The sequence below is a fragment of the Mya arenaria genome, chromosome 2 (genome assembly GCF_026914265.1).
Source record: "Mya arenaria isolate MELC-2E11 chromosome 2, ASM2691426v1".
NCBI lineage: Eukaryota > Metazoa > Mollusca > Bivalvia > Myida > Myidae > Mya > Mya arenaria.
Window position 1 is genome coordinate 18,180,442 of NC_069123.1, and position 24,884 is coordinate 18,205,325.

Consider the following 24,884-nt stretch of genomic DNA (forward strand, 5'->3'; position numbering starts at 1 on the left):
TACATTACATTTTAGTATTATTAAACAGCTAAAAACAAGGCATGTTATGTTATAAATGCATTTCATCTAGTAAACAATGTTCACTTTTTATATATCAGTTCAATAATTATGTTCTATTTATGTTTGCAACTTTCAGACGAAATGATAATGTTTATTAAAGTATTAAAAAAATATTAATTTGTTATTTCATATCACTTCTTCATGATGAATGAGGTAACTTATTCTTCCCTACAAGTTGTCCTTCCAGCATGGTGACGTTGCCACCTCCCCCTATATGATTAGAACTGCAGTGTACATGAACAATAACTCTATTTCAGCGTATTGCAAGAGTTATTCCCTTTGTACCTTTTCCTCTCCGGAGCATAACTAGAAAACTACTTTTTTGGAATTTCATTAAACATCAGTCAATGGTATTTAGCACAACGAGAGGAAGTGCAGTGCACAATGTATAGCTGTATTTCAGCTAATTACATAATTATTGCCCTTTGCCGCTTTTCTTGACCAGAGCATTACTTTAAAACTACTCACGGTATTGAAATAAAACTTGGTATATGGGTAGGTGGCAATGACAAAAAGTACAGGGCACAAGCACCCTAATTCTGTCGTGTTCATTAATGTACCCCACCCCTAATGAAATGTTCAACTTGAAACTCTTCAATTCCAATGCTTTTGCTTATGTTGTCAAGCAAAATACTACACATATTTTGAGAATTTCATGGATGCGGTTCAATGCACCATGATATGCTTGTTGGCCTTGACATTCCTTGTTTTTCAACATATAACAAATGCATAAACTATTAAACGGCGCCCTTTGATGCTTTGCATCAATGGTCTTTCTTGTATTCCATTATTGTATGAAGTTAAAATTCCATCAAGTAGTTTTCAAGTTATGCTCAAGAATGGACCTACCCGTACGACAGGGTGTCTTCAAACTCTGTTTGTCGAGGGTATACAGTACAATGAACTTGATGTTTGTTTAAAAAGCTGTTGCAATTAACGGAGTCATACATTTGTATACATGTTTTGCCAATATTAGTATATATTAGAATTCACCCAGCCTTTATCATATGCACAATAGCATAACAAACCAGTAATCTGATGATAGCGTCCAGTTGTTCTGTGTGTCCAGCCCACGAGCGGCCAGTCCATGTTTTCTAGCATGCAACTTTTGCTGCGCATTGAATGAGCCTTAATGGGGGTACTTCCAAGGGCCAATGTTCAATCCATATTGTGTATGTGTCGTAACTGCTTTCAATACTAATTTAAGTTTGTTATGAATAACTTAAAGCTGTTATCTTAACTTAAGTGGCATATTGGGACCCAACCAGTATACCGAGCGTACAATTCAAAATGCTCCAGGCACGCCCCTGACCGGTGCCGGATAGAACATGCAAGTGAAAAATGTGGACGGAAAGACTCCGCTATGCATCATCACCGTGCATACAGGACTCAACTGACCTAGAAGTGTGGTATTGACATTTAAGGTACGAGCATTAATCCAAAGCATGATGCACCTTTCCATACCGGTATATAATTTATTTCATCCAAAAACGAATAAGTAAACATCACAGCACAACGTTGTTATATATTAGTTTGTGTGTTAAATAAGAAAGAGTCGATGTACATGTACATTTATGTACAGTTTATTTACATGGTATATAGTGAACTAGCAGCTACAGGAATATCTAGGCAAAAACCCGCAGCGCATGCACGGGCATTGTATATATTCATAGCTTATAATGTGATATCAAGTTACAACGACTATGCTTAACAATGTATACAACAAACGTAACAGCCCCCCTCCCCTCCTCCACCTCCAAGACCACCACCTCTGAACATTTTAAAATAAAATACTATATATTTTTCGTGTTTGGTGGAGGCCCCTGCAAAGTTGCGCACCATGCATGTCGCGTTCCCCCCTAAAGCCAAATTATGGAACCGCCCATTTTATCATTATCATTTTGAACTGTCCATGAACCCGGAGATGGCATTTTCGTACGCTCCTCTTGCATTGACAAAACATTCAAAAGTACATTTGCTATATATCTACATCTTTACAACATTATTCATTCTCATGACTCATGCTTGTTTATCCCGATAAATGCTGCCCATGTTTATTTCATTTCAGATCAATATTCTCCGATCACTAATCATGGTGTGGGGTGATAGTTAAACGCGTGATTTTCTGTAAATAACGTCATTTGTATAGTTTTTATGGTCAAACCGGTTCATTGATTTGTTTCCCGCCATGTGTCAAAGAGAGGAATCTAGTATTCTGATTGGCTGTTCGCTCTCTTACCACATCGCCCGATGGGGTTAAACTAAGGTCAACCATGAAGAAACGTAAACACGCTATCGTTGTGTCTCAGCGAATGTTGCAGCATATTCGGTTTGGAGCTTGTGGTAAAAGCATCGAAAAAGGTAATTTATTTTTGAAATTATTGAAATAAAAGAGTAGGCCAAGATGTGTTTAAACAAAATGCATTATTCGGATATATGGTACTCCGGTACAGTATTGCGTGAACGCTTGATGCAAAATCTATATTTGTAATATTAAAAATAGGTACTGAAATGAAAGTAACAGTTGGGAGAATATAGATAAAGAATATTTCTCGTGCATTCAGAATGAAATCTGTGTATGATTTTATGAAGGGTCGTAATATCGAAAATATATTATGTTTCTATATTTTTTAAAATATTTATTGCACTTTGGTGACTGAATATAATAATAAAAAATGTGTACAGTAAAATCTATCAATACACACCATACAAATAATTATGAGGTTAAAGGAACTGTGTATCTTCTTATGAATTAGCCACAAAATGGCACAATAATGCAGGGTAAGGGATTTTTTTGACATTTGGACATTCATAACAGTACAGTATGTTTCCTTAATGTAGAGTCGTCAAATAAAACTATTCGAAGACTCTACCAGGGTATAAGGACTACTTATTAGTCCACCAAGGGTTCTTTTTACAGATTTACTTTCCTGAGATAAATGTTTGGTAAATAACATATAGTAAAATGGAATTTTGTGACACCTTTCAGGTAAAACTTGAAAGTGAGAAATATTTAAATCTTCTAAACATCTCAGCTGGTTCCGAGCTACAAAGTTATGCCAGCGCACAGTTTGGACGATGCCCCTGACCTAGCAGAGGGTCAGGGGCTTCTTTCCCCTGAAGTAATGGAGCTTCCAGAGGCTGTGCACCAACTGCCAGCAGTGTCAGCTCCCTGCACAGTCCCCGTTGTGATCAGTGGAGTGTCATGTAGGCTCCCGCAGTCTGACAACATGCATGAGTTCAGAGACAATCTAATGAATGGAGTTGACATGGTTACTGAAGACAGCACAAGGTGGCAGCCAGGTAATGTAAACATTGTGACTTCATGCATCCTGATCAGATGGTTTACATGCATTTCCAAACTCTGATGATGAGTGGCTTTGTTTTAGATAAACATCTTTAGAAATTAGATTATATGGGTATAGATTCACAAGTTGTTTTTTGTTTTGATCTTAGAGTCTCGCTGTTTGCCTTTAAATTTAAACATTAATTATTGTTATACGACTTTACTGTATTACAAATAATAAAAAAACTAAAAATTAACATTGATATTCACTATGTAATTAAATCAGATATAGGACATTGTCAGGATAGTTATAAATGCCATTGTAGGAATGTATGGTCTTCCAAAGAGGAGTGGAAAACTGAAGGATCTGTCCAAGTTTGATGCTGCATTCTTCGGAGTTCATCCCAAACAAGCACACAACATGGATCCACAGTTACGACTGCTGTTGGAGGTCACGTATGAGGCTATAGTGGATGCAGGTTTGTTTTAAGAAAAAATAGCATTTATTTTTCAGGCTCACTACCGTTAGTGTCTTACGTGAGGTTTCAAACCTGTGTTAAAATTTGTGTCCTGAACACATTGTTAAAATAATTTTGCAATAAAAAAGATATAACCAACAACATGACCATGAAGGCTTTGAAGTAAATGTTTGCCCTATATCTTGAATGTAGTGACATAATTAAACTGTTTTCAAATCATTCATTATTTTTGTTTTTATGATTATGATTGACTCTCCTTACAAATTTTAAGGAGTGAATCCAGAAATTGTTCGGGGCTCCAAGACGGGGGTGTTTATCGGAGCGAGTGCCTCAGAGAGTCATGAAGCATGGTCAATGGAACCCGAGTCCACAGTTGGCTACGGCATGACGGGATGTACACGGTCAATGTTTGCAAACAGGCTGTCTTTCTTCTTTGATTTTAAAGGCGAGTTATCACAAAGCTGAAATTATTATCATAGCAGCCAATTGTATAAAGGTTTGATAAGATGTTCACGAGTTATCATTTGGCTAGTTGTTTCATTAATTTGATTGGTTAATAGTTAGTTTTGGATAAATCAATCAATTTGACCAATCAATAAACATTTTGGATGACTTTGACCAAACTGCCAACTTTACCAATTTTGTACAATAGGCAACAGCCAATGGTGTTTTATTTGTATATATATGGTTATTTAGCATAAGGATATCTTTAAAAGCATACTATAATTTCATATGATACAAAGTGATCACAGAGCTGGTATCACCATGACTCAGGCAGTTACAGAAGTATACAAGCAGTGACCCTTATTGGTTTAAGAGTCAAATCCATCTTCCAGGTCCAAGTTATGCTGTGGACACAGCCTGCTCCTCAAGCCTGCTAGCACTAGACCACGCCCTCCACAGTATCAGGTCAGGCCTGTGTGATGCTGCTGTGGTCGGAGGATCGAACCTTTGTCTCAAACCAGCTGTAGCCGTACAATTTATGAAGCTCGGCATGCTGTCCCCTGATGGCATGTGCAAGTCTTTTGATGCAGAAGGTTTGTTGTCTTCAAGTATAATGATTGTATATATTTCTAGATGCTACTACACATTCGAAGTTGTGCTTCAATAAAAGGCTGTATTGTAAAGAACAGAAGTGAGTGTTTGGTCTTGGATTTACTTCTTTAAAGTCTGCATTGCTTGTGTGCTAGAAGAACTTCATCACCTAGGTTTTCCAGTTAGCTTTATAACATCAAACAAAGATACTGTGTATAACTCAGTAATATAGGTGACGAGGTCTTTCCTTTCTTGACTTATTTACTTCTTTGCAGGCAACGGTTATTGTCGCAGTGAGGGAGTGGTAGTCATGTATCTACAGAAGGAACCAGTCGCCAGGAGAATATACTGCACACTGGTACACACAAAGACCAACAGTGATGGCAACAAACAACAGGGTAAGATTATGTCTTAATGTTTCGTTGCTAAATTATTCATTTGTAACAGTGGTCGAAATTAACTTAAGCCCACAAGTCCTGCACTGGTAAAATTTCTTTCGGGCTTGCTCAAATTCTGAATTTTATATAGCAGGGCTTGTTAAAAAATTTGATTCCAAGCAATAATATAAGAATTTGGGCTTGTTCATCAAAAAGTCTTAATTTCAATGACTGTTGTAATACAGTATGTTGCTGCAATTTTGTTTTCATTATAAAGACTTAATCATAAGAAATTTTAATAAGAACTTTTAAACTACAATTTATCTCCCTTCAGAGTGGAAAGAAAAGACCAGATTAATTCGCTATTTAACTGCTATTTTGTCTGAGCTAATTGATTGTATGTGTTTGACGCTGCTTCAGAAGGCTGCCATTAAATGTATTGTTATTCACTTGTTAATCAAATGATAGTGTTGTTACCTAAATAAGTTTGTAATGATGAAAGTTTGAATCAATTTAAATTCTCAAGGATTTTTCATAGATAATTGTTCTTATTCTTTTTACAGGTATAACGTTTCCATCGGGAGAAGTACAAAAACAACTACTAGAGGAAGTTTATAGCGAAGCCGGAGTGAGCCCTGCCATGGTGGCATATGTTGAAGCCCACGGAACAGGCACCAAGGCTGGAGACCCACAAGAAGTCAACACTATATGTGACGTGTTCTGTAAGGGCCGCAATGGGCCTGTGCCGATAGGGTCGGTGAAATCCAACATGGGGCATGCTGAGCCTGCTTCTGGGCTTGCTGCTGTTGCCAAGGTGATTGTTGCTATGGAAGAGGGTCATATCCCTGGCAACCTGCATTTTGAAAACCCTAATCCAGATATACCAGGCTTGGTGAGTGGACAACTGAAAGTTGTGGACAATGCAACACCATGGGATGGTGGTATCGTTGGAGTTAACTCATTTGGCTTTGGTGGATCAAATGTACATGCCATTTTGAAGTCTCGTACTGGAAGAGAAACTACCCAAAATAAAACCTGCGAGAAAAGAAGGTTGTTTCTCTATGCTGGAAGGTCAGAGGATGGGGTAAAGGACACTTTAAGAAAGGTCAGAGGTCATGGGAGTGACCTTCACCTTCACAAATTGATGAATGAAACGGCTCACATGCCAGCTAGCAGCCATCCTTACAGGGGATTCACTGTACTCAATGGGGGTGAAAACATAAACGTTCAGGTGAGTGTCATTCTTGGTGAAAATGCTTTTGTTCCTGTACATCAATTTTTGCAATATCATTACTGATTCAAAATGTTTTATTATTTGAATATAAGCCTCAAAACACAGGCATGTTTGATAAAGTCATATTCATATCATATACAGGTTGGCAGTGGAAATGTGAAACTGTTCACTTGAAGGTTTTGTACATTACTGTGTAGTGTACCCACCAGATGACACTATGCATAAAATAATTTGTCATGGCCTAACTAGCTCTGCAGGTTATATTCAGTCTAACTTTTTGGAAGGGTCCTTACATAATACATGTATTTACTTTTAGCAGCATGTACTTATGATGTAGCATGTTTTTTTGACAATTATCAAGAATTTAGATGATAATCATAACCTTATCTTCCTTTAGAAAGTGACACCTGAATCTCGGCCTTTATGGTATGTGTTTGCTGGGATGGGCACACAGTGGCATGGCATGGGAAGAAAAATGATGGACATTGACATATTCAGGGAGTCTATCTTGAGGTCAGACAAAGTTCTACAGTCGTGTGGGGTGAAACTCTACAGTCTCCTAATGAATGGGGATGAGAGCACATTTGAGAATACTGTCAACTCATTTGTTGGCATAGCGGCTATTCAGGTAGGTGAACTTTTTATACTTAAGATAGGGCTGGATATGTTACTTTTGAAAATAAGAACTACTTTAGCAAAATTATGATCATATTAATATCAGTATTCTCATAATAGCAAAACAAAAACTTGTTTATTTTCTTCCTGGTTTCCGAAGTGGATGTGCTATAAGAATACAGGCATGTATCAGACATCAGCATTACCTGCTCCAATATATAAATAAGAATCTGTTATTTTTTGCTTTTTTTCTTGGCTTGAACTATTCCCCTGTCAACAGTATAAACTAGGGATGGCAACGAGTAGTAAAATTAATACTCGAGTACTCGGACAATCGTTCGATCGAGTACTCGGGTACTCGGGTACTCGATTACTCGGAAAAATTGAATATATGTGTTCGCAAAGACAAGATTGTGTATACATGTATTGTTAATGACGTATATTGTGCGTTGGTCGTATTATTGGTCATTTTCACCTTTAAAGTAAACTTTCATTACGTATTTTTACTATTTTAACAAAAAATGATATAAAAAGAAAACAAATGTTGTTTCAGGCTTTAAATTTGTCTTATTCGTTTCATTTTATACAAGTATGCACTGCAGAAATGAACAACAATCAGAATTACAATGAACGAAAATTAATAGCATACATAAAAATAGTGAACTAAATTCAATACGAAGTTCAGTTGTTGAGTTGTTTACTCTGCAATTTTTATTTTTTTTAAATGATAGATTTTCGTACTGTGTAATTGTTGTTTACCTCATTAATATTCATAATTCTTGATTTAATATCAACCAATCAATTGTGATAATCATCGCAAAAATAGTTAAAATACGCCCATTAAGAAATCAATTCTCGTAACGGTCTCTAATTGAGATACAAAAGAATAGTGTAGGTGAAAGTACCGCTATCAAAACTTCGCTAATTGACATCAGTGCTAATTTGAAATAGGGGTCCTTTGTTGACAGTTTGCAACTATCACAACAACTGTCAACTAATTGATTGAGGTCAATTGTGTATACAGCGGGGATTAGAGGGACCGTAAATTGTCCTCTTGGCAACTAACCAGATCTGATATTTTGTCTTTAAATCGTGTATTTGGTGATTTTTATAGATTTTTTTATTTTTTTTCTGAGTACTTGAGTAGTGATTTGGTACTCGAGTACTCGGACGTTGATCGGGTACTCGAGTACTCGGGTACTCGTTGCCATCCCTAGTATAAACTGTTTCCCCATTCCGTTATGATGACATGTAAATCTCCTGGTGTTGGGAATGATATTCTGAACTGAGATAACTGTTACTGTTGGAAGTACTCTTAACATTGGATGCATGCTTTTAATGTTAATGGATTGTATCATACCAGGTAGCCCTGGTAGATGTCCTCAAAAAGATGGGCATGTCCCCTGATGGTATTGTGGGTCACTCTGTGGGAGAGCTTGGGTGTGCCTATGCTGACGGGGGTCTTACAGCAGAGGAAACTGTGCTGGCGGCCTACTGGAGAGGTCGGTGTATACAGGAAGCACAACTCCCTCCCGGTGCTATGGCGGCAGTTGGTAGGTTCTTAAACATTTCTAAACAATCCAGTGCAAAGTAACATTCTTTTTTATAGATTAACTTGTTCGATCCTTAAAAGTTAATTTGCATATCTACTTGTGTACCCATCATAAAGTTGAATTAGACAATGTAGTTACAACATGCAATGAATACAAAATCTAGTTTGAAGTAGTAAATGCAATTGTGCTCAGATATTTAATTTGCTGTTTTCATAGCAGGGGGTTCACAATTAAGGGGACAGGCAGGGACATTTTATTCCACTGAATTGATTCCATAATAGGTCTGACTTGGAGTGAGGCCCTTCAGCTGTGTCCAACAGGAGTTGTTCCAGCATGTCACAATTCCAAGGACACTGTCACTGTGTCGGGGCCTCAGGAAGCTGTCCGGGCGTTTGTACACCAACTAAAGGAGAGGAATATCTTTGCCAAAGAGGTGAACACAGCTGGAGTGGCTTTCCACTCGTACTACATGCAGGGTATTGCTTCATCTTTGAAAGATGCACTCAATAAGGTATGTTTATACATGATCGCTATATGTTCTGTTTCACTTTGATTTATGACCGAAAAGAGAACCTCGCATTTTTTCAAGACATTAGAAAAATTGAGGTTTTCTATTTAGCTGAACTTATCTCTACATGAGTAAAAATGAATTCACTGCAACAAAGCATGTTAATTTGTTAAGGATTCATTTGATTTGTCAACTGGTTGCTGATTTCAATTTAATCTAGTTCAACATTAAACAAAACTATTGACCAAATTTTAAAAGGTGATACCAACCCCAAGACCAAGAACAAGTCGCTGGATCAGTTCTTCAATCCCTGAACACCTGTGGTGCTCAGAACTTGCCAAATACTCTTCTGCCGACTACCACGTGAACAATCTTGTGAGCCCTGTGTTATTCCAAGAGGCCCTGCAATGTGTCCCTGATAATGCTGTTGTTGTGGAGATAGCTCCTCACTGTCTCCTGCAAGTAAGATTACATGTATTATTTTAATGATTGGCTGAATAATAACTCCCATGATTTTTGGGAGGCCCTGTAATGTGTTCAGTATTATGTTCACTATATATCATATATCACTATTTCAAGGATTTAATAGTACAAGCAGTCAGCACGTAACATGTGATTAGTTTAGATTTGATTGGTATAATAAGTAGATTTTTAAGTTGTCTTCAAAGAAAACCAAATGAGCTATTGTCATTGCTATTACAATGAGCTATTGCTATTACAATATGCAAATGAGCTTAAAGTTCAAACTTTCACAAGTTGTAAATATTGCAATGACAATTGAAAGAAATATTGATAAGGTGTGAAACCATCACTGTTTATGCATGACTGCTATCAGTAGATAATGGCATTTGAGAAGATAATTATGAGAAGTTCAATATGATGCTGACTGTGATCTTCGGATGCTCTGTATGCTGTCACACCATATTATGATTCAACAGTTTCTGTGACAGACAAGATGCACCAATTATCAATCCTTGGTTTTGTGAAACTTAAATCTGACTACTGCCATAATATGCACTGTCATACCGGGTATTTCAATTTTGCCTGTTTAGAAAATGTGCTTTTTGTAAAAATAAACATTACAACTTCTTCATTTATTAGTTTGTCTTTTACTTTTTTCATTTAGTATACGACAACCTTTGAACATATGAGCAATCTCCACAACGCAAGACATAATTGGCCTCGAAGTAAACATTTGGTTTGAAGACTTCAAACTTAAAATACACTGAAAGACATTTCTTAACAGACTTGGGAAATTGAAAATCCGGCGTCCTCGAGCAATCGCAGTTTTACTTTATTTGCTCTTTCCTCTTTTAGGCTATTCTCAAGAGGTCCCTGTCAGAGAAGTGCTGCATTGCCGGACTGATGAAGCGGGGAGATGACGACAATGTGGAGTTCTGTCTCTCCAGTCTCGGAAAGTAGGTTACATACAATGGTATTTGAGATAATTAAGAAATCTGCCCTGTTAGCTCAGTGGTAGAGTGTCTGCAACTGGGGCAGGAATTCCTGTATAAGATCCCTGACTGCATCATACCAAGAGAATTATATAAAAGGTACAAGTGGCTCTTTTTTCTTGCGCTAGGCATCTTGGCTAATACTGGTAACTTGTAGAGTACTCGGTTCTGGTTCAACTCGGGGAAAATTGTATCCTACAATAACATGTATCCCGTGTTTTTCCAAAAGAACCAAGGGATCTCTTAAAAAAGTAACATTGTATCTCACACTATCCCTTCCGCTCTTTGGCAACAACCAAAGGACCCCGTTGGAAATAAGTACAGTGTATTAAATGGCAATCCCAGATTACATGCTCTGAATAACGTACATATATACATGCATGCATATGTACGGATGCAAGCACATATACATACCAACAATTCTTATGTAAGAACATATGTATGTATGTACGTCATTCAGACCACATCTCGGATAGCCACATCTAAAGCCTAGAGTTTTGTGTACTAGTTATAATATCTCACCTTACATTTGAGTCAGAAGAATTATGTACGCATGGAAATGCTGATTACAATGTGTTGCCACTTCCAGGGGGTTTACCAGCATGATTTCACACTGAATCCCTTTGGCTTAGCTCAAGATGTTTCCTACAAATAGCATGCGGGACTCTGAAGATTAATTGTGATGGCTCAAAACTGCCATATTTATTTCTAGGTGCTACCAACATGGCATGAAACTCAATCCCCTTGGCCTAGCCCCAGATGTGGTCTACCCTGTTCCCCGCGGGACTCCCATGATTTCCCCCTTGGTGTCCTGGGACCACTCGCATTCATGGAATGTCCCCACAGCTGACATGTTTGTGGGAGGTGGAGCCAATGTTTCATGTGGGTGTGGCTTTGACATTGATGTGACCCCTGACTCTGAGGACTACTATTTGATTGGCCACAAGATCGATGGGCGTGTCTTGTTTCCGGCCACAGGTTATTTACTGTTGGCGTGGAAGGCTCTAGCGAAAATGATTGGCAAACAGTATGATGAAATGGCAGTGGCTTTTGAAGATGTTACAATTCACAGAGCTACAATATTACCTGAAAATGGTATGTTAGTCATAATATTTGACAATAGTTAATTGCACATTTAACGAAATGACCAAATAAATAAAAAATAAAAATTAAAGAGAAATATTTGTTTTGATTCGAACAATTAGTTTGAGCATATCTGTTTGCTAGTTTTTAAGGCCAACATTTTGTTTGTATTCCATAGTAAACATACTTGCATGCATATAATTTTTGCTTCCAACTCCACTTGTATTTCAGGTAATATACATTTTGATGTGATAGTGATGACAGGTACTGGAAACTTTGAAATTATGGAAGGGGGTAGTGTTGTCACCACTGGCAAAGTTACCTCCCTTGAGCACTCTTCAGAAAGTTACACACCACCAGATGTTGGAAAACTGGAGCTGACATCAGCAGATATCTACAAGGAGTTGAGACTCAGGGGCTATGACTATGGTCCCACTTTCCAGGGCATTCATTCGGCAGATATTACAGGTAAACATGACAAAACATTTAGTTTTCTAAAGGTAAACTCATTTGTCAAAAATTGATTTTGAATTATGTTAAAAAGGTAAATTGGTTTGCAACAATAAGAGTTTTATGAAACAAGTGCATTTATTTCTGAATTCAAAATAATCGGCTAAATGAGTCTCGAAAACATGATCATTTTTAGGCTGTAGGCCTCAAATCAAAATCAGGTATCATCAGATCTACTTTTTGATATGATATGTTAAAAGAATAAATGCGCCGGGGCTACAAAATTGAAGGTATGGTGTTGTGCAGTTTAAAGAGTGAACCAAAAAAAACTAATCTAAATCCGTTCATATCGTTTATGTGAATTTGAAACAAAGCCGAAATGAAAATGGGAAGACCCTGCCTTACATTACCTGATAAAAATAGACAAAACATCCTCAGGGTTATTGGGTTTCATTTAATAAACTTTATTGAATTAACTATATTCTACCAATCGACTCGTGAGATGAAAGCAATGTTCATATATTCTAGTACATTTAGGTTTGAGTTACTGTTACAGCCTTTCAATGCTTTTAGCGCTTTCATTTTATCTTGTATTATTACAAGTTTGCCGTAGTCTGATAAATGATGATAACATGTAATTTGTCAAAGAATTTGTTGAAGCAGTTATCTGAAATAAGTATTAAAATCTAATTTGGTAGTATTTAAAAAAACTCTTATGGCCCAATAATGCCTCTTAAAAATTAACACACCTCATAAACACAACAGAGGGAAAAAACAATAATAATAGGTTTCAAGGCGGAACAAAATTGACTGTAAGTTGAAAATCTTATCATGAACACACATCCTTGTTTTTACAGGCACGCAAGGTGAACTGGTATGGAGTGGAGACTGGGTGTCGTTCATTGACACGATGTTACAGATGTGTATCCTCGCCCGCCCCGGCCCCGGGCTCTGTCTTCCTACTCGTATCAAGACCCTCACAGTGCAGCCCCTAACACACCGGCAGGCTGTGCGGGAGATTAGGAATGGAAAGGAAGGTGAGTGGGATCTACTGGTATATGGATGGATACTGGTGATTGCTTTAAAAAGTAATTTAGAGGTTTAATTTGGGGTTAAAATTCATGATGTTCATTCAGAAGAGATTGGTAATAACGATGTTACATTAACTCGTGAATATGGTCAAAACTAAATAAAGTGAAAAAGTACCTTGCAGATTGAGTTCAATGAGAGTTTTCAAAATGCTCACAGTATACAATTTCGAGAACTGTTTGTAATATTCAGAAAGAGTTTCTTTCTACCAGTATGATAATTCTTTTTCTTAGCCACTAAAAAATGTTATTTTCTATTTCTTCGGCTTGTATCGAAGTGCTGAAATGCATAGGTCATTCATGAGACATTGTCTTAGGAAGTTTTAAAATCCTGATTGTATTGGGTAACACATTAAATTTGAAACTTCTTTTTGTATTAGGTAACACATACCAAACACTGCTCTATCCACATGTAACTGTAATATTTTGTAATTATGTTTCCAGTAATTCAAGTGGAGTTTGACCAATACTGTGACGTATGCACAGCAGGTGGCGTTACTGTGCACAACCTTCATGCTACAACTGCTCCCCATCGCCATGACTACCACACACCTGTCCTGGAAACATACTCATTTGTTCCCAATGTGGTTCACACAGCTGTTGAGAGCTCTGAATTGTTTCAGCAATATGCGAAAACATGTTCAAGCTGTGCGCAAACTGGCTTGAGGAGTCTCCTTGACCTAAAGGGTCGATCAGAAAAGGGTTGCAAGTATTATAAAAATGTGATTGAAGAGTTTTGGCCAGAAGAAGGCATTGACATCGATAGTTGTGACATTGATGAGAAGTTGGCAGATGGGGAAAATTACTTGTCAGTATTAAGAGAAATGTTTGAGAACATATCTGACCAAGACGTACCAAGTCATGTTGACAGTATTGTGAAAAAAAATCAGAAATTATTGAGCACAGATCTGTTGTTCACACAGCTTTTAAGACCAGAGATACTGAAGACTTGTCTTGACATTGTTGTGGAAAATGTTGAAACTACAAATTTGAAAGTGATGGAAGTTTGCAGCACCAACATGCTGGAAGCAGCAACAAACTTACTCAGTAGCCACCCTTTGCTGGAACCTTCATACACAGTTGCATCCCCTGATAGCTCAGCGACTGAGAAGGAAGGAATAGAGTCTATTAAGTGGTCGCTAAGAGACAAGCTACCTTCATCGGTTAAGAAACCTCATCTTGTTATTTTGAATAATATACTTCATAGGCAGCAACATATCAACCAGGCGTTGTGTAATGTAATTGAATCTCTTGACAATGGTGGATTTATTCTTGTACATGAACAGACTCAAAATTTCCATCTGGCTCTGACACTGGAGCAGTTTGATGAAGAGTTGTACTCAAGTGATGATCTCAGCAACAGGAGTTGTGGCATTTACTGCACATCAGAACAATGGCGAACCAAATTCTCATCAGCAGGTTGTGAAATCGTCTTTGAGCGAACTGACTCTATAACATCATCATTGTTTTTATTGAGAAAGAGATGCAGTGTAGAATCTGAAAATCAGCAAATCCTAAATGTCTCAGACCTTGGATGTTCCTGGGTTGAGGAGTTGAAGTCAGCTATTGCTGTGTTGGAATCTAGGCCTAAGGGAGAGAACTTGTGGTTGAGAGCAGACAACAATGTCAGTGGCATTCTGGGGCTAGTGAACTGTTTAAGGAAGGAACCGGGTGGAGACAGAATAAGGTTGGTAGCTTTGCAAGTTGTAAAACATGCCTTAAAAAACAAAACACAAAGATGCATGTTTAGTATTTTTGTTTAATTTTTCTGAATTTACTTGATCATTTCAAATAAAGCCTAGTTCTTAAAAGTGTTTGTCCACATGTTCACACTATTTTATTTTATATATTGTTGGCATTTGTTACAAAACCTACATTTTTATTCCAGAATATCTCATTTTACAATTCTACTGATATTTCAGGTGTTTGTTCTCAGAGGGAGATGTAGAGGGCTTTCCTGACCTGCTGCCTGTGATGTCACAACAGCTGGCAGTGAATGTGTTCAAGAATGGTCAGTGGGGAACATACAGGCATCTTCCACTGCCAACAGGTGTGTGTTACATTTCTTTGAATTTTATTGTTTGATTTTGATAATGAAATAATCGCTAAACATACATAGAGAGGTATAACTGAAGATATAAAAATGAAATGCATTTTGTATTGTTTATCTCATTGGAGATTGAGTAAGAAATAGATAAGATTATCATGAAAATACTTCATCAGCATTTTACATTTATACTAATAGGTTTTAAAACATCTTTTCTGTCTTATAGTTTGTGGCAAGCCCTGCCAGCATGCCTTTGTAAATGTCCAAACACGAGGGGACCTTTCAAGCCTTCACTGGATTGAATCCCCCTTGCGCTACTACACACCAGACAGTACCACAGACATTTGCACTGTCCACTTCGCGTCTCTCAACTTCCGTGACATCATGTTAGCCACTGGGAAGCTCCCTCCTGACGCCATCCCTGGAGGCCTCGCAAACCAGGATTGTCTGCTGGGAATGGAGTTTTCTGGCTATGACTCGGCAGGAAGACGGGTTATGGGCCTTGTACCAGCAAAGGTTATACATAAATCATCTGATAGAAATCCTTCTGATTCGATTTTAAGTTCATATGAAAACAGATTGATGTTTGACCATTTTAAAACATTTGAAAAATCTTCAACAATCTTGTGTTTAGTTTATATTCTACATCTTAATTCTTATATATTTTGAGTCAATTTACCAACTTATTTGCAGGGATTGGCTACAACAGTTGATGTTCTTAGTGACTTTTTATGGTCAGTACCTGACAGCTGGTCATTGGATGATGCGGCAACCATCCCAGTGGTGTACACGACAGCGTACTACGCCCTTGTTGTCAGGGGCAAGATTCGTAAGGGAGACAAGGTGTTGATTCACTCTGGTAGTGGTGGTGTCGGCCAGGCTGCCATAGCCATTGCCCTTGAAAAAGGATGCGAGGTGTTTACAACAGTAGGATCAAAGGAAAAGAGAGAGTATTTGCAAAAGAGGTTTTCACAGTTACAGGACAGACATTTCTTCAACTCCAGAGATTGTACATTTGAGAAGGGTGTTCTTACTGCTACAAGGGGAAAAGGTAGTGTAATATTCTTCCACTCATTGCTAAATGTTAGTAATTCAACCCTTTTTTTACATACATGTAGTTCTAATACATCCTTTGATTTAAAGAAATAAGTTAAACTGTTTGGTTTAATTTCTAATGTAGATTGTGTTGGTATGGTAAACTTGACCTGTACATGAAAGTGCACAGCTTTGTTCTTTATTATGGTTTACTATCTTGGTTGTCATCTACAATTGTAGGAGTGGACATAGTGCTGAATTCCCTGGCAGAGGACAAACTCCAGGCCAGTGTCAGAGTGCTGGCAGAACATGGCCGCTTCTTGGAGATTGGAAAATTTGACCTCTCAAACAATTCTCAACTAGGTATAAATATTTTACCATGTATTCAGGGTTTTTCTTTTCTTGAATTATTTTCAGTTTTTAATTGACATTGAAATCAGGCTGAACCAGCTTATCCAATGTTAGCTTTATGTCAATTAGTCTTTTATTACTTGAAACAACATCAATATTTTTTAGTTTTATAATTTTATAGTTTTAATTAAATTTTAGCTCTATTTTTCGAAAAATAAGGAGAGCTATACTACTCACCCTGGCGTCGGCGTCGGCGTCACACCTTGGTTAAGGTTTTGCATGTAAGCACCTTTAAGTCATTATCTCAGTAAATACATCAGTTATTGCATTGAAACTTTGGATATGTATTCCCAACTATCTTACATACTAAATTAATGAAGTTAGATAACAATTATTTGAATATAATGCAAAAAATAGGCCTTTTTATTCGACTTAGAAATTCTGGTTAAGGTTTTGCGTGTTAGCACATGTAGGTTAATATCTCAGCAACTCCTTGAGGTATTGCATTGATACTTGATACAATGGTACTCAACCATCCAACCTACTAAATTAACCAAGTTAGATAACTCTAGTTTGCATTTAATGCAAATAATTGCCCTTTATTATTCGACTTAGAAATTCTGGTAAAGGTTTTGAGTGTAAGCACACATAGGATAATATCTCAGCAACTACTTGAGGTATTGCATTGAGACTTTATACAATGGTAGTCAACCATCCAACCTACTTAATTAACCAAGTAAGATAACTCTAGTTTGCATTTAATGCAAAATAATTGCCCTTTTATATTCGACTTAGATATTCTGGTTAAGGTTTTGCATGTAACCACATTTAAGTCAATATATCAGCAAATATATCATGTATTGCATTGAAACATAAGATATGTATTCCCAGATAACACTTTTTTGAATATAATGCAAATTATTGGCCTTTATTATTTGACTTCTGGTTAAGGTTTTGCATGTAAGCACACATAGGTTAATATCTCAGCAATTACTTGATGGATTGCATTGAGACTTTATACAATGGTACTCAACCATCCAATCTACTTAAATAACCAAGTAAGATAACTCCAGTTTGCATTAAATTAAAATAATGGTCCCTTTTTTATTCAACATAGAAATTCTGGTTAAGGTTTTGCATGTTACCAATTTTAAGTCAATACCTCAGCGAATACATCATGTATTGCATTGAAACTTTACACAAAGGCTCCCATCTATTTAACCTTCTAATTAATCAAGTAAGATAACTCTTATCTTTTTTATAATATATAATTTTTACCCCTTTATTATGCGACTTAGAAATTCTGGTTAACGTCTTGCATGTTAGCACACATAGGATAATATCTCAGCAACTATTTGATGTATTGCATTGAGACTTTATACAATGTTATTCAACCACCCAACTTAATTGAATAACCAAGTTAGATAACTGTATTTTGCAAATAATGGCCCTTTATTATTAGACTTAGAAATTCTTGTTAAAATTTTGCATGTAACCACATTTATGTTAATATCTCAACACACCATATACTGCATTGAAATCTAATCTAAAAGTGATCCATGCATGTTTCGCCAAAACTTTTCAATCCTTACATTGAAAAGCGGCGGAATAGTCTAGCGCGCTGTCTCTGTGACAGCTCTTGTTTTTAGTCCATTTCATTCAGTAATCATAAAGAATATTATATAAGATACACCTTTGCTCCTTGGTCGCCTAACCACTGTGTTAACACATTGGCAATATTGAAGTTAATGAAGCATATTAAGATCGTTAATTTATTGATTTCATTTTTATCACAAATGTTTATATGAAATGTTATTTCTTATATCTACAGGCATGTCAGTTTTCCTGAAGAACATAAGTTTCCATGGAATCCTGCTGGACTCTTTGTTTGATGCTGGGAACCAAGACTGGCAAGTTGTGTCCCAACTGCTGGTTTCTGGCATAAAATCAGGCGTTGTCAAGCCTTTGAAAACTACCGTGTTCCAAAGAGATAACATTGAACAGGCTTTCAGGTTTATGGCACAGGGCAAACATATTGGCAAAGTGGTAGTTCAGGTACTCATTTTTTTTGTTTTGTATAAAGTTGGATTTAACATTATTATTGGAATGACAAAACAAATAGGAACAATCTTTCAGCTGGTCTGTTTGGCAAAAATAAAAAGTCCTGGTATTATGCCTTTGTGTTGTTGTCATTGGCATATCTTGGTGCTGTCGTTGTGCAAAACACATTGTGCACAATCATCTGTTGCAATGAATATTATTCTTACTTGAATTATTATTAAACTATTTCCCTTCAACAATGACACTTGCTCAAAAAAAAAAAAAATTGAAAAATAATTTTTAAAAATGCTTCTATTTTTTGTAGGTTCATGAAGACAAACGAAAGTCTCCAGAAATTTCATCAGCAGTTCTTTCAATACCTCGGTTTGCATGTGACCCAACCAAAAGTTACATCATCACTGGAGGCCTAGGAGGTTTTGGACTTGAGTTGGCTCAGTGGTTGACAGATCGTGGAGCTAGGCATCTTGTTCTCACTTCAAGGTCTGGGATTAGAACAGGGTACCAGTCCAGAAAGATCAGATATCTTAAGGTTGGACATGTTCTCAACATTACTGAGTTTATTTAGGTTGTTAGTTTGAGCTTTTGCCCAAGGTCTCATAAAATGGATACTAGTACTGGTTTCTACTTTGAAACGGACTATGTCATGGTTCTATAAACTTTCGACTTGTGACACAATGAAGCTAAAGTAAAACGATATAAGTATTTACTTATAGAATATAAATTGTCTCTCGATTCCAAAGGATACCAAAGACCTGATAAGTATGGACTAAATTTGAGTAGTTTTAACATTTCTACATTGCAAAATCATTAATCCATAATTAAATACTTCTAAAAATGATTCAGCATGATCCATATGAAGCAGGAAATGTTGGACATATATTACTGACTTTAACTTATACACGTATTATAGACCGACATATAGGAAATAAAAAAGAGCTACAAATTGCACTTTAATTAGATGAACAGTAAAATAGTGTTACCTTTATACTTCTTAGGCCCAGGGTGTGACTGTCATTGTGTCAACTCATGATGTAACAACAGAAGAAGGAGCGAGGAAACTTGTCACAGAGGCAACTAATCAACCGATTGGTGCAGTTTTCCATTTAGCCATGGTAAGTTGAATTTCTGCTGTTGAAATTGTTTTTGCATGAAATGTATAATTGTTTCTTTCTTATATGTCCTAATTGCCTTTAAGACAAATAGATGATATGATTGAACATTATAGGCAGACATAAGTATTGCAATGTTGTAAAAACAAAAATATTCTCATATATTTTAAGGTGCATGAGATTTTGATTATGAGTTTTGCATGCCAGTTCTGACATAATACATAACTTCTGATAAAAAATGATGTATAACTGTATGTATGATTTCAGGTTCTTCACGATGGCTACATTGAAAATCAAGACATTGAAAGTTTCCAGAAAGTGTGTAAGCCTAAAGTAGAAGGAACGATAAACCTAGACAAAGCGACAAGAGAGTTTTGTAAGGAGAGTTGTGATTGGTTTATTGTATTCTCATCAGTGAGTTGTGGGCGAGGTAATGCTGGCCAATCAAATTACGGCTTTGCTAATTCAGTCATGGAAAGAGTGTGTGAAGACAGGAGAGAAAATGGTTTCCATGGTAAGATATACAATAAAATATTAAATGATAAAATGTGTGTTTTTAGATAGTCATATTACACTACTTTCTTAGTGAGCGTTCTACTTTATATATGGCTTGTTTTAAGTGGCATAAATGACCTACTGTATGCTAATTTACCATGTCTTTATTTAATACTGGAAATAAAATTAAAATTAAATGTGATTGTGACATTTCAATTCAGGCGTTGAAAGTACCAACGTTTATAAGTCGATGGTTTTTAGTTTGTTCCTTTAAGTTTGTGTTGACTCCATCTTAATTTCACATTTCTAGGATTGGCTGTTCAATGGGGTGCAATTGGTGATGTTGGTGTTGTCTTGGAGACCATGGGCAGCAACGATACAGTGATTGGTGGAACTTTGCCTCAACGTATTGTCTCTTGCCTAGCAACTCTTGACACCTTTCTGAATCAACCAGCCCCGGTTGTTTCAAGTTTTGTGCCAGCAGAAAAAGAAACTGTGGGAGGACACGGGAAAGAAAAATTGGATCTTGTGCATACTATATGCCATATTTTAGGTGTGGATTTGGAAACTATATAATTAGATTATTAGATATAATTCATATAACGGTGCTTGAACGTCTGTGGTCAGTGCTTTATTTTTGTCATTTTACATACGATTTTTCTAACAAAATATTCAAAACGATAAGGTAGAAACAATAAGAGTTCTGTAATTTTGTTATACACTAACCTACTCTTAATGATATATTGTATGTAATTGTTATCATTTTTTTGTGCAAGTTTGCGGCATTTATTCATGCATCAACGAATGGCAATTTTTCGTTGTTTTAGGCGTCAGCGAACCAAGCTCCATAAATCCTGATTCAACTTTGGGTGACCTTGGTCTAGACTCGATGATGAGTGTAGAGGTCAAACAGACGCTAGAACGAGGTTATGATCTCAGTATGTCGGGAAATGATATCCGACAACTCACGATGAACAAGCTTTCCAGTATATCATCAGGACATGCAGATGGGCACAGAGATGATGTCAAACTGGAGAAGGGTTTGGAGAAAATCAGTGGAGATTTGAAAGATGAGGACTTAATACCATCTGAATTGATAGTACCTTTAAATAAGGTTTCTTCTTCAGACCGACTGTATATCATCCATCCAATTGAAGGTAAAAACTTAACCTATATGCATGTCTTTAAAAAAATCATAACTTTTCAAAGGGTTAATTAAATACATGTTAAAAAGAACTCATTAAGCCTGAGAATAGTATTCTTATATTCTCATTGCCATCCATACATGTCCGAAAATCCTACCCAAAGAAGTTGAATGGACCCAAATTTGAGCCATATGGCAAACCAATGGTCAATAATTTGAGAAACCATGCCGAATTTTAAACTTAAAATCTCATACACCGCGCCTTTCCTCTAAGCTCTTGGTGATTTAAATATTTGTTTGGCTGGCTTTAATAGTATTGTATCCAATGTTCATGAACAACTGTTATTCTAGGCACTGTGGAGAGCTTGTACACTGTCTCATCTCAGCTGAGTTGTGCTGTGTTTGGAGTTCAATGTACACCCGGCGTTCCTCTTGGCAGCATACAAGAAATGGCTAGCTTTTATCTAATTGTGAGTAATATCGTCATATCAGGTCTTCTAACAGAGTATGTTTATTGCCAGCTTATTAGTCTACTAATACATATGAACATAGATGTTGTATTCCATATTATACCATCAAAATTAACCATTTAAAGCTTGAACAATCTATTGGTAATTAAATCTTAAAATTGAAAATAAAATAATGAAACTGGTGTAAGTAATTAAGTAATAACTGTATGCTGTTATGCTGCGTTTTAAACATGTTCTAAATAGTTCGTTAAAACCTCTGATAACCATTCAGGAAATCAACAAGCACAACAGCAATCAACCATACCATCTTGCTGGTTATTCATTCGGAGCTGGTGTTGCTGTTGAGATGGCAATTCAAGTTGCTAAATGTCCTTCCAAGGACACTGTGAAATCACTGACCTTGTTGGATGGTTCGCACAAATTTGTGGCTGCTCATACTGGGGTTTTCAGAGAGACCATGACTATTACTGATAATGCACACGCTGAAACAGCAGCGTTGCTGAACTTCATGGAGAAACTCGGAGTAGAAACTAACCACACTGTAAGTGATCATATCATGTGCAGTGTTTTACATTTCTATTTAGATTAATTGCAAAAGAAACACTTAATTGTGTTTGTAAATGTAAAATAGTGTTGTCTTCAAGATAATAGTCAGTTAACGCCTCCTTTAAATGTTTAAATGTTTGAGCATTGCAATACTATAAAGAAATATTATATTTGTTCCTAATGTTTATAATTACATTTCAGATATCTGTCTCGCTGCTCTCTGCGGCAGACTTTGACAGTCGGCTGAGCCAAATTGCCAACCTTATTCACCAGTCATTCCCATCCTTGTCGGTTTCACAACTGGTTGATTCAGCGAGATCTTTCTACCAGAAACTTCTGATCGGGGAGAATTATAGATCACCGGATAAATGCATCGATATGGACGTGGAATTAATTGTTGCAGAAAAAAGTGCTAGTCTTTGTGACACCATTGGGAGAGATTATGGTTTAGGCGAGGTATTGACTGTTGGAATTTGTATTAATTTAATTCTTTGTAACGCATATCTGCATTGACTTATGATGAATTTAGATAGTTATGCCATATTTATAAGATGAAGAACTGTTTCGCTCCTTGATGAAACAAAGATTGCATTGAGTGTCTATGAGAATTAAACCATTCGGCAGTTGTACTGAGTTGATTGGAACGGCAATTATGCAGTAACTTGTAGGTTATAGATGTAGAGAAATATTGACCGTTGTCAAAAAGAAAAGTTTATATCTGATATTTGTGTTGAGACCTCTTTTTCTCGATTTTCAGGTGGTCCGTGGAGAAATTCGAATACACCGGGTACCAGGGGATCATAGCAGCTTTCTTATGGGCGAGAGTGGGAAATCTACTGCTGTCACCATGGAAACAATTGTGCATGGAAAAAGAAATCAATAAAGGCTTAAAAATGACTGTTGACAAAGAATTAAATGTCTTAATGATGTTTGAGGACAAAGAATTAATTAAATGTCTTAATGATGTTTGAAATCCATAAAATAAAAGGACCTTTGCTTCTTGGATTCGGGCATCAAACAGAATGGTTGGCATAATTATGTAGAAGTCTGTGGATTGTTTTTGAGACATTAGTGTTGTTTGATGTTCATTGACTGATATTGTTATTTATTATATTACTGGTTATTTTCTTATTATATGAAATAATGACTAAAATTAATGAATAAATGTTAAAAATATAGTTTCGTTTTGGCTTTTTGAATGAGATATGAACGTTGCAAAATTTTATGGATGCGTATGTTATGTTTCTTAATAACTTGCTATGGATTATCTTATTTGTAAAATTCAATTTGAAAATAAAAAATAAAATCTGTATGGAATGCCCGGTCAAACTGTGAGATTGTTTAAAGGCACAATGTTCGAAGCTCAACGGACACTTACCAACCCTTCATTTAATTAAATCGTTTAGTATTGTTTTTAAACATCAAATGATGAACATCAAATGGATGGGGGGTTTTCCGGGATCTCCGGTTTCCCCCACAACACAAGACCACACTCTCGCGTAAAATCGTTGGCTAATACAATGTATTAACTTGTTTCACAGTCGTTGTAAAATAAATATGTTTAAACTAAACTAAATATCAAATGATGAATTGCTTGCAATATCAAATCTGTATTGCGCTATGTCTGTTAACATTGATCGGATCTCGGACCAATGAATACCGATCTGTGAAAACAACCGATGCAGCCCCTTTTCTCTGAACACAGCCGTAAATGGCAATCGTCAAATAAACAAGAAACATGAAATTGGGCACCCAGCTTTGACAACATGGCAATAAACAGGGGATGAATAGCCAAGAACTTCCCTAAACAAGACATGTGAAAATGCCACGTACACTGTTATCTTTTATACCTATAGTTCACGCAATTAAAAAGAAAATAATTTTATCTCGAGTTCCTTTTACATATCCAACAGTGAAAATACAGCACGCCTTATTCAAATAATCCACATCACGCGACTGTTATCCAAATTTGTTTAAGAATAAAAGCATGTGTTGATAGCTATCTTTCAAATACTGATGCATATTCAAGTTTTCATAGAGCTAGACGTATTATAGTTTGACCTGCGGCGTGCAAGCTGCTGGCGTCCAGTATTGTGCCCGCTCGATTACTTTAGAAGCCAGCCAAATCACTCTAGTTGCTCGATAGTTATCGCCGTCTGTTATAGAATTTACCTAAATTCTGTCTTGTCCGTTCACTTACTAACTTTTCTCCAAGCATCCACAAATCTGGTCAGAATGTGTATGCGAAGAATATTGGGTTCGATAACCAGCATTCGTCCCAGTCACTCGGTTGTTATGTAAACCCTTGAAATGGCAAAAAAAACAAAAAAACAATGTATTTATAGTGTACAATGTCAAAATTTGGCTTCACTGTACCACTTATCATGAAACTTGGTGTCCTTAA

At 36.6% G+C, this 24,884-nt stretch overlaps 1 protein-coding gene across 1 annotated transcript; it reads left to right on the top strand.

The window, feature by feature from the left end:
- Positions 1–2,300: 2,300 nt before the first annotated feature.
- LOC128205881 (fatty acid synthase-like) lies at positions 2,301–23,658 on the top strand. The gene is made up of 30 exons (XM_052907922.1): positions 2,301–2,421; positions 3,050–3,363; positions 3,673–3,825; positions 4,097–4,270; positions 4,662–4,862; positions 5,136–5,258; positions 5,801–6,468; positions 6,869–7,099; positions 8,450–8,639; positions 8,921–9,150; positions 9,406–9,609; positions 10,465–10,565; positions 11,314–11,696; positions 11,916–12,152; positions 12,992–13,171; positions 13,667–14,909; positions 15,145–15,272; positions 15,496–15,785; positions 15,963–16,320; positions 16,545–16,667; positions 18,487–18,710; positions 19,021–19,245; positions 19,712–19,828; positions 20,093–20,339; positions 20,631–20,873; positions 21,148–21,477; positions 21,816–21,934; positions 22,206–22,475; positions 22,682–22,936; positions 23,238–23,658. Exons 2-30 carry the CDS (start codon positions 3,117–3,119, stop codon positions 23,361–23,363), a joined length of 7,620 nt encoding a protein of 2,539 aa, XP_052763882.1. The 5' UTR covers positions 2,301–2,421; positions 3,050–3,116; the 3' UTR covers positions 23,364–23,658.
- The last annotated feature ends 1,226 nt before the right edge of the window (positions 23,659–24,884 follow it).

What these genes read in the sequence shown, in the direction of transcription:
- LOC128205881 (XM_052907922.1), top strand. Translation starts at nt 3,117, where the DNA reads ATGCCAGCGCACAGTTTGGACGATGCCCCTGACCTAGCAGAGGGTCAG. An exon ending in TTTCTTCTTTGATTTTAAAG is followed by an intron (nt 4,271 to 4,661) that starts GCGAGTTATCAC and finishes TCCATCTTCCAG; the next exon opens with GTCCAAGTTATGCTGTGGAC. An exon ending in GAAAGATCAGATATCTTAAG is followed by an intron (nt 19,246 to 19,711) that starts GTTGGACATGTT and finishes TATACTTCTTAG; the next exon opens with GCCCAGGGTGTGACTGTCAT.